The sequence below is a fragment of the Callospermophilus lateralis genome, chromosome 8 (assembly GCF_048772815.1).
Source record: "Callospermophilus lateralis isolate mCalLat2 chromosome 8, mCalLat2.hap1, whole genome shotgun sequence".
NCBI lineage: Eukaryota > Metazoa > Chordata > Mammalia > Rodentia > Sciuridae > Callospermophilus > Callospermophilus lateralis.
In genome coordinates this window covers 88296465-88307565 of record NC_135312.1, presented here as the reverse complement: position 1 = coordinate 88307565, position 11101 = coordinate 88296465, and the positions used below count along the sequence as shown (strand labels likewise).

Sequence of the window (11101 nt, the reverse complement as noted above, 5' to 3'; positions counted from 1 at the left end):
GCTTCCCCAGACGGATTCTAGGCATAAAATAGAATGACCTCATAGGGGTGGAGCTCTGGGACTCTGTAGAGGTGGCAGTCACAGCCAGGTAACCCTGGAGCGAAGCTGTTTAGTTAGAAGGGGGCAGTTAAACTCCTCACTCCAGTGGCTTTCACCCTCACCCTGAAGCACCTTAGCACTGTTGCCTGCAAACCCCTGAAGGTTGTCTTTGCCCCAGATGGAGCCCAAAGGTGCCACTGGGAAAGAAAACATGGGCACCAAGAGAAAGAACCTGACCTTCTTGAGGCCCAGGATGTATATGCTGGAGAGACGGAAGACTGACACTGTGGTTGAGAGCAGTGTTTCTGGGGACCACTCTGGTACTTTGAGGAGGAGCCAGTCTGACAGAACTGAATACAACCAGAAATTACAAGGTAACAAAAAAAAGAAATCAATTGTCCCATGTTAATGCACTTCCAGCTCTGTTTTTTGCTACACTTCCATTTGCAAAGGAAACACTTAAAGCAGAGGAGAAAATTAATACTCCCTTTCCTTCTCATAAAATAAGAAATGCAAGTAAATGTGTCTTATAAATTATAGGGAGAATTCATTACGGGAATCAATACTTAAAGAGCCAAATTTGAATTATTTTAATATTTTTTTGTGTTTTGTTTTGTGTGTATACACATAATATTTTTTTCTTCTGCTTCCCTTTTCCTCTGCCTTCCCTTCCAACCCAACTTAAGAAGTGGGAAGCAACAGAAAGCAAATGATTTAGAAACCTACAAAAAATAGTTTATCTCAATAGGTAGATGTGGGATGTTACACCATGAAATCGGTGTATCTAGGTAATCGTGCTGAACTGTGATTGTGGTTACCTTAAGCAACATGAAGGTACCATCATGTCTGTGAAAAGTAAATCATGTAATAGTTCACAGGATGGTATATATACGAGGATTTGCTGACAATCCCTTGGGTGATCCTTCCCTTAGAATGAATTGAATAACACCCAAATATGGCAAGAGGTATTTAGCATGCTTATGCTGAATGACTTTAGAGAAAATAACTTCAGTTTATTTTGACATTTTGACACAGGTATTATAACATGTATCTGTTTCAGGCCCTGAATTTCTGTCTCTTTTCATCTATTTGTTCTCCTAAATGTCATTTCCTCTAGTAAAACTTCATTTAATGTTGATAGTGTATTGCAGTGTTTTAAGTCTCTGCTGTAGTTCCTGCTAGGTGCTCTTCCAGATCCCGCCTCTCCTGCTTTAAACACAATGTGTGTTTGAACTCTCACCATCACATTGTGAACCGTCATTCTGGACTCAAAAACTGTAATGACCTTAGAAAGACCAATGAAATATGCTTGCACTTAGCATATGGCTTTCCTCAGAAATGAGCTTAGACTCAGTAATGCAAATCAATTTAAATAAAATAAGTTAAATGCATTTAAGTTAAATCTTTAAAAATTATTACTATGAATTAATGGTTTAAAAATTATATAGTTTAGCATTAAAAAGCACTGTCAGTCTTATCCTTAAATTTTGTATTTAATGAAGGAAGAATATTGTTTGATCTCTGAGTTTAATTTCTCTGAAGGCAATTTATACATTGGAAAGAACACATACTTTAAACTCATACACATTTGCTTCCTAATCCTGACTCTTCAATTTACTACCTACAAGATTTAGAGCTAATTACCTAATATTTCTGAATCCCAATTTCCATATTTGTGGATGTGAAACTAACGATACTTACTCCATATATAGTGTTGTTGAGGAAACAAAATTAGAAAATTACATAAAACATTTAGTATATTGCCCAACACAAGTTATATGCTCAATAAACTGTATTTATTTAAAATTCTAGGAATAATGGTACTATAATAATAGAACAGGGTTATCCTATATTAATCTAAATTCACATAAATTTATTGATCATTTTTTAAATTCTTCTTTGTTCTTTGGTACTATAATAATAGAACAGGGTTATCCTATATTAATCTAAATTCACATAAATTTATTGATCATTTTTTAAATTCTTCTTTGTTCTTTGGTAAAGACACTACATATAGAAATTCAGGAAAAGTTCATTACTTGATCCCTAATAACATGTTTTTTTTCTGTCTGAGTTTTTCTAATTCAGCAATGTTGTGATTCAGATTTTACATTGGTAGAATAAAAATTGAAAGGATTTTTTGCTACTCAATATTTGCTATTCTTTTCCTAAATTTACCTAAAAATAAGTCTATAACCACAAACCAGAGTGGATGCATGTTGTTACTTTACAGGAGACCTCAGGCTTCTTAGATACTCCATGTAATTTGTGGGTTTCTATACTTTGTTTGTTTCTGTCTTTGAAGGTAGAAGGAAGACACAGGAGCTCACCCATGTTCCTAGAACTATTTGTTGCTTGAGAAAAATTAGTAGGGAGAATGTAAGAGTGCATCAGAGCTGTTAATTTGACTGGCCTCTTGAAAAAAAAAGAATTCTTTAGGTGTAACTCAATAAAATCCAAGCTGAGATCTAGTATGTAATGGAGTTTTTAGAATGATTCTGCTCTAACTGTTTTGCCAACATTATGAGGAATTTTCTGATTAATGTTCAAAGAAATTAATTCTTCTGATTTGCTTCCTGGCCTGTACTAGGTCTACTACCATGAAGATGACTCCAATATTTCTTTAAGAAACTCTTTATTGTTGAAATGGCAAGGGCTTTTCATCCATCTTTCTTGAAACTTGTAGACCTCAAGGAGGCATTAAATAAAGACCTGGGCAGTTTAGAGCCCTTTGACTGTTGGCCCAAAGTCATTGTGATTTCACAGTGTTCTTTCGAAGACTGGAATTTCTAGTACCTCCACTGTCCTCAAATTATTCAACTGTTGTTCTTAAGTGCTGTGTTGGTACTTTAGTATTCACTGCTCTAATTCTCTCTAGAAGCACAGTCTCTGGATTCTGGATAATATAAGATCTTTCTTCAGTGCTTGTGAGCTTGCCTCAACTGATAACTACAGAGACTACTATCTGCTTACTTTCTGATATCACATTAGCACTGTAAATCTTAAATTGCAATAATAACTTTACAAAATGGTGCCCTGGATAAGAGTGCCTGGATTAGAACAATAGAACATGGCTCTCAAGAGGTTATCCTAAAGCCTCTGTCGAAGATTGACATCAAGGCTGCCAAGTCATGACTATTTAAGTTGCACAATCATAGCTCAATGCTAACTTAATGTTAGTTTTTTTCGTCCCTTCAACAGAATCATTCAGTTTGTTGGCATTTATTGCACGTGTTATATGCTGTGTCTTGGAGGTTACAATGGTGAGTGAAAACAGACTGTGTGCTAGGAATCACAACTACAAAATGATTAATAAAATATGTTTGACCTTTACTGCAAAGAGGCTTATAGTCCAGCTGGGAAAAACAAGACAGGTAAACAAATCAATGCAGTGAAGTGGCATGACGGAAGTAGATGGGACCAGCAGATCCGCAGGAGAGGAATGGTGGGGAAGGTTCTTGGGCCTTTAAGAGATGATGAGTTGGGGATGGGGAGAAGCTAGAGAATGGGAAGAGAAGGAGGAGTATTTTAACTTCTTCACTGTAGTTTGTCGGAAATTATATTGTTTTGTACTTATTGCCTATTATTGACTCATTTTGCATCCAATTTCTCTCAAATCCCTGCCCCCAAACTCCATGAAAAAATGTATCTGTTTTGTTAACTGTTCCATCTTTGCACACAATCATGCCAAGCACAGAGTAACTGCTCAGTAACTGCTAAAAAGAATTAATGAATTCCTTAAATGATCTGGCCCAGGCTGGGAGCTGGTGTAAAGAAAGGAACCCGGGTGGGAAATAAGAGTTCTTGTACATATGTGTCTTCATACATGAAGACACATGTCTCCATCAATAAAGGAAATTCCTCAGCAAAAAGTATATGTAAACATATCAGAGGTAGAAATATACAGAATTTCCAATATAATGAGTAATTGTTAGTGGAAGCTTATCTCATTCCAGACTCTGCCTTCTAGAGCACACAATGATCAGACCTCAGTTCAGTCCTTTTCTTCCATTAATTCCAAGAGCTATGTCATCCTTCCAGGCTAGCTCAACTCATGATCCCCATTTTACCGGAAGCCTTAGAGATGATTTAAATAGGGGAAATTTAGTGATCTACTTGTTAAAAACTTAGAAAGGATTTTGTATTTGATGATGCATGTTAACTTCACATTTGAAATGTGCGTGATTTAAAGTTATATACAAGCATGTCTGTGCATATGCAGATGAAGATATCTATAGAATGTAGACATAGGGGTGTGGTGTGTGTGCATGGGTGTATACTTGAGACATTTCTGCAATGACTAAACTTTTAATAAAAAATTGTATTGATTAACATTAAGCAATATTTTTGAAAACCCTAAATGATTAAGATTATTGACATTATTTTCCAATATTGGTACCATGACTAAATGTTTGTATCCCTTTTAAGTTTGTATATTGAAACCTAATCCCCAATGTGATGGTATTTGGAAGTGGAGACTTTGGGAACTATAAAGTAGAGCCCTTATGAATGAGATTAGTGCCCTTGTAAGAAAAGATAGGAGGCAGTTTGCTTCTCTTTGCTATCTGCCATGTGTGGATGTGGAGATCTGCAAACCAGGATGCAGGTACTCACTAGGAATGGATCTACCAGGACCTTGACTGTGGATTTTCCAGCATTTAGAATGATGAAAAAGAAATGCTTCTTGTTTAATCCACCCAATCTGTTTGTTAAAGCAGACTAAATTGAGCAAGACAACGGTCAATCACCTGTACCTTCTATGGTAGCACTAAGTCACCTCTGCTTAATTTTTTAGCCAATGTATTTTTTGCTAATTAAGCACCGAAAGCAAGAATTAGAGAAAATGGATAAAATGTCACTATTGTTGCAGTAACACATGTCAAAAATCCTGTCTTCAATTCATAGCAGGTCTGTGGTACCTTCTATTGTTGTTGTTGTTGTTATTATTATTATTATTATTATTATTATTATTAATCATTTTATTCTCATTAAGCAAGGATTGGTTAGTTTTCTTACTATATTGAAAATAATGAATCACTCGATAGCAGGAACTTTATACAGAATAAAATGTTGTGCAGGGCAGAGCGCTTGCCTTGCACGTATGAGGCACTAGGTTCGATCCTCAGCACCACATAAAAGTAAACAAATAAAAAAAAAGGCATGCTATCCATCTACAGCTACAAAAAATAAATATTGTTCAGTATAAGGACAAATGGCTTCACTAATAAGTTAGACTTGATAAAAGCATGAGACCACATAATTTGTAACGACTGTAAAGATTCTGTACATGAGCAGGAGTTGTTCACATGGAAGATTCGTTGTCTTTTATTCTGACCTTATAAAGGGTGGGATGAAACAAGCCGTTGGGCTCTCTGTGCATGTTTCTAACCAGGGCTAAGAGTCCTTTTTATTCCTTCCTGTCCTTTGAGTATTGAGCAGCTCCTTCCCTTTACCTGCCAGTGGAAAACACCATTCAGTGAAATGGGAAGTGCCTGAATCAGTAATGTGACACCAGTACAAATAGGGGTGTGTCATTGTCTGAAGGGCAAACCTTGATGAAAGTCAAAGCCCTTTAAGACGTTTCTGTCTCACTCATGCATGAAAACCAAAGTGAAGTCTGATATTTTACTTTCCCTCTTTTTCAGTAAAGGTATTTCATAGTGTTGAGAAGAACCATGTGTATTAAAATGTGAGCCTCAGAAATCAGGAAGGTTGGAGGTCTTCTTACACTATCGCATTGTGAAAGGCAAAATTATTCCTCCATGTTTGACTGTTGTGGCTTTAGATCTAACTTCTGGTTGTGATTTTTTTTTTATCTACAAAAGTTATTGTTTTATCAAAACATAAAATCAGAAATCAAGAGGGAGGGCAGAATGGAAGATAAGGGAAGAAGAAAGAGTGTGGGGGGTACAAGGCATGTACCAAAAATGAATAGAAATGTACCTTAAAATAGTACCTTAAAATATAATAAATATAGTTGGGAAAAAGATGAATAAGAGAGAAACAGTTCAGATAAGTTTATCTTTATTTCTGTTGATATAGGAAAAAAACCCTTCTGTTTGTGGAATTACTTTTTTCTTGATGCCACGATCATATTAACTTCAGGACTTTTGTGGGCATTGAGTTCCTGCTGAAAGTAGGATTGTCACAAAAATTGTTAAACTTGCAAGCAATATCACACTTAAAAACAGGTAAGACTTGGCTTCGAGCATGCTTCAGAATATCCCTCTGCAGTCCCCTCCCAACCAGATAGGTGAGGCATCCTTGAGGCCAAGATTAGTACCTTTTAGAATCCCTATCCTCATTTTTAGCATCTACCTGAGACCATAGAATTTTATGTTCAAAAGGCCTTAATACTGGCTCTCAGCCTACAGGAGCCTATTCCTATCCTGTTCTCCTAAGGATAGATTGTGTTTGTGGGTGTGTAAACTTTTAGGCTTGAGGGACAATTGATAATGGGATGTCTCTGGAGCTTGATCCTGCTGGGACATTCATACCAGAACCCCTTTAAGTGGGAGAGCTGTTAGTTTGTCAGCCTTATTGTCGGACTCTACCTCCAGGTCCCACAAGAGAAGCTGCTGTGAGTGGTTAGGCACATATTCCATGTTCAGGATTTCATTCACCTTCTGTACTAGGTCCTGGACAGGAAGAGGAAAGGAAGGGAGAGAAGGGATAGACTGTTATCTATTACCTGTGAGGGACTGTGCTAACCAGGGACTTTCACAGTGTTACTTAATCCTAACACCTTCAGTTATGGTAAAATTGTAAAGCTTAGATTTGAATTCAGGTGATTTAAATATTCGTAAAATAGAATGCATCCAATTAAGTGACTCAGTAAGTACTTTCTATGTATGGTTTACTAATAAATCAAAGCAATTTGGGTGTTTCCATACATGTTTTTAATATGAATCTTTCTTTCGCTGTCATATTAAAATTTGACCTGCTGTCAATTTATGCTTTGAAATATGCATTCTTTCTTTTAAATTACCGTGGCATGTTCCTGCCAGTGGCACTGTTTTATAAATACTTGTTTTCTCTGCCTAATTATCAGGGAACAAAATTACAAACTTAGGTTACGCAAACCTGCCCTATGATGTTTATTTCCCACTTCATTGAATATCTCAATATTCTTCTTTAATTTTATGCCGGTTGTCATTTGTTTGCATCTCACTAAAACTTAATATATATCTGATAAAGTGAAAGCCCTATTCTATAGCAAAGGTAGGGGGGAGGAATACATTTGCAAATGAAAAGAATGGAATTATATACTGGAAACAAGCAGCTCTTTATGTGGGCAGGTAATATTTCAATAGAATTCTATGAAGCCAACTTAAATTGTGAGTCATAACTTAAATGAAGCAGGAAAATAGTGCTATGATTAAAAGCTTTTGTCCAAGGTTCTGAACAGTTTCTTTCTTGATTAACGAATCTAGGAATAAATGAATACTCTGGGATACCTGCACTAAGGTCCTTGATACAGAATGAAATCTTGTACTGTCTGGCATGCAGCTGTCACTTAAAAGAGAAAACTTAAAGGTCATGTCATCTAGCTACTGGTCTAAGTATTTGAGTCACTATAGCCCCTCACAGAAATTGTCTTTCCTGAATGCCTGTTAATGTTAAGTCTGCAATGTCATTACAAAAAGCTGTATTTGTTGTGAAAGGTTGATGAAGACATTGTTTACATTTCTAAGTGCCATCCAGATTTTATTCAAGGAAAAACTTTGACTCCCTTTGAGAATTAGAACACATTCCTTCCCCAGATGAGAACAAGCAACTTACTATTTTTAGCAATCAAGAGTTTAGAATTAAATTTATACCTGCTTCCCGGCCTTTGTATTGGCTTTTTCCTCTGCCTGAAAGTTTCTCCCCCCAGATCTCTGCCAGTACAAATTCTCATCATTGAGGTGTCTGCTCACCTTCCTGCGGAATCCATCCCTGCAACCATCCTACCTAAGTGGCAAAGGAAAAAAAAAATGTTTTTCTTCTGCCCTCCTAGATTATGTGACTGGGCCCTGTGAATTGTAACAATAAGACATTAACAGGGTGAAAAAAAACATGCAGAATTTATTTGAGGATAATATTTTTATGTGGTGTGCGTGGTCTTTATAGAAAGAAGTTAAAAATCCCAAAGAAGCAGTCAGACCTGGGTGTGTGTGAGGTGGGAGGGGGGTAGGGGATTATGCACCATTTTAACAACAGCAACAACAACATAGCATAAATTATGGAGATGTCAAAAAGCAAAGAACAAAAGGATTTGGGCTGGGGCAGTAAATTGTGAGAAAGTGATTACAAACTATATGGGGGAAACCAAAGGAAGATAAGGGTTATTTTCATAAGGTTTGTTGTCAGCTCCCATCTCCAGTGGTAGGTATTTCTCCTCTACCTGATTCAGGGATGTCACTTTTCTGAAAGTTGGAAATTTATTCCCTGCTCTGAGTTGGAAAGAAGAGGGCAGAGAATCCTTTCCGCATCTACTCAAGTGCATTCAGCTCAAAATAATCAATATGCCAAAGTGGCACATTCAAGGGCATATGTTCAAATCCTCTTAGTGGCCTTCACTGATTATTGTCTGAAATTACTTTATTCTATTTTTGTCTCTATTTTACATTTAAGTATAAGCTTTACAGAGGTTCACTTGGCTTCAAGATCAATGTGCTTTCAACCAACATGGATTTTCTATTGTTCTAACCTCAGTGTTTAGTAGTACCTGCTTTGTGATGTTTTAAAAGAATGGACTGAGTTTGCTAGACTTTTAAACAATACTTCAAAACCTCAAGATACCCTTAAAACCTACGTTCATTCGTAATATTGAAGTAAACAATGACCAAGTATTTTCCAGGAGCTGTGTTTTTTATGCTTTTCAACAAAATGTTTTATGTGCATATAAATTAGAAAGATGTGCAATTTTACCAAATAAAGTTTATACTTCATAGAATTACTATAATACTCCACTCTACAAATACAATAGTGATTATCCGAGCTATCTAACTTTTGAAAACTGCTCATCTTCACATACCTGAATGAGGGTGTTTAATGAAAAACTGGGTCAGAGTATCAAACTACATTGCTTTCAGGTCAAACATTCCTCAAATTTCCATTTTCTCCAGCAGTGGCAAATTTACCCCAAAGAAGGGTAAATATACTCCAGGAGTTTTTAAAGACCATCCATGGTGAGAAAAAAAAAAAGTTAATTTTTAATCTTATCCTTTGTGTATGCTTTATAATGATGGGTAAATGTTATACACATATTGGAGGTAAATGCTCAAAAAAGTTTAACTGAAACTCCATAAAAGTTGTGGATGAAATTCTGACACATTCAACAGACAAATATTGAAGACTTCATGCTAAGACCAATAAAGTAGATGCAAAAGGACAAATATTGTGTGATTCCCCCTCTTACAAGATGTAGTCAACCCCATACAGACAGAAAGTAGAAGGGTAGTTGTAAGGGGCTAGAAAAAGGGGCATAAAGGGGAGATACTGCTTAATAGGTATAAGTGTTCAGTTTGGGTAAATGGAAAAAGTTCTGGAGGTGGATGATGGTAATGATTACACAATAATGTGAACATACTTAAACATAGTTACCATGACAAATTTTATGTCCTGTATATTTTACCAAAAATAATAATTAAATGAGAAGTAGAAAAAGCCTGGAGATCACCTACATTTAAATGGAATCTAAGGCTTCACCCAAACTGACTCTTCTTTCAGTTCACGTCTCTGACTGCAGACATTTTACTTTGGACCAGTAGGCCTTGATACACGCTGTCACCTCAGCCTAGAGTGCTTGTCCACACCCTGGTTATTCTCTAAGTTCTTACTCATTTTTTTTCAAGTCCATCTTTCTGAGTCTTCACACCCAAAGTATTTTCGTGTCTTACAACCTTGCTGCGTTTCCTATGTTTGTTATTTACCTGTCTCTTTTTCTTGGCTGAACTTCTGGAAGGCAGGACATTTATGTCTTCAGTGCATGGAAGATTGACATGTACTCCACCGCTAGGTTTGTTAAGGGAATGAGTGAGTAAATGTATGAATGCATACGTATTACAATCAATGGATGCAATAACAGTGTGCAATAAAAACCCTGCTGGGTAAAAAAGGCCCTGCCCCATGGTTGGTTCATCTTAACTGAGTCTTGACTACTACTCACTGGTGCCACAAGCACAGCTCTGGGGTGTGGGTCTAACTCAATGGAGGGAATTAGCCATTTTTATCATGTCGTATTTTTCTTCTCTCTATTATGTTTTTGAAATTCTGCCATTATTAGCAAAGGCAGACAAAAATCATATCTACCACATACTAGAAGACAGAGATAGGTTATCCCTCTAAACATAATATCAAATTTTATAACCAGACAGGAGTGAACAAATTAATAATTATTTTCTGGGATAATCAAACTTCTAAATAGAATAACTTTTCTCCTTTCTTTTATATTGTAAAAGAATTATACATCTAAAAATAAAAATAATATATTAAAAATAAATATTCTCTTAGAATTTGAATTGCTTGTTAATGCCACACATTTAGGATTGCCTTTATGTTGCAAATGGTGCTACTGTTTTTAAAATATTCAAAACTCGATTAATATTTTTAAATATTACAATTATAATTTCAGTGTGTTTTGTTCTCTTACTCTATTTCTGCATAGAAGGGAAATATCAAATTCAGATGTAAAATTAGATTTCTTTCAATGAAGGAGTACTCAGAAAACAGTCAATACTCTGAGAAAAGTGAAGTTTCATTACTTAGCCATTGCAAGCAAAATTTTTTTTAATGTATTTTATTTATTTTTGATTTTGGTATGAGGGATTGAACCCAAGGATGCTTAACCACTGACACACATCCCCAGTTCTTTTTATTTTATTTTATTTTATTTTATTTGTTTTGAGATAGGCTCTCACTAAGTTGCTCAGGGCCTTGCTAAGTTGCTGAGGCTGGCTTTGAATTCATGATCCTCCTTCCTCAGCCTCACCAGCCACTAGGATTGCAGGTGTATGCCACTGAACCCAGCTGTATTTTTACTGTTTATATGAAGACTATGTTCAACCCGTAAATGTAT

At 36.0% G+C, this 11101-nt stretch overlaps 1 protein-coding gene across 1 annotated transcript in view; it reads left to right on the top strand.

The window, feature by feature from the left end:
- Nucleotides 1-217: 217 nt before the first annotated feature.
- Arhgef38 (Rho guanine nucleotide exchange factor 38) overlaps nucleotides 218-11101 on the top strand; it is a 139721-nt gene continuing 128837 nt past the window's right edge. Inside the window, exon 1 of the mRNA XM_076865152.2 lies at nucleotides 218-413. Within this exon, the coding sequence (XP_076721267.2) occupies nucleotides 218-413 (196 nt within the window). The remainder of the gene's footprint in view (nucleotides 414-11101) is intronic.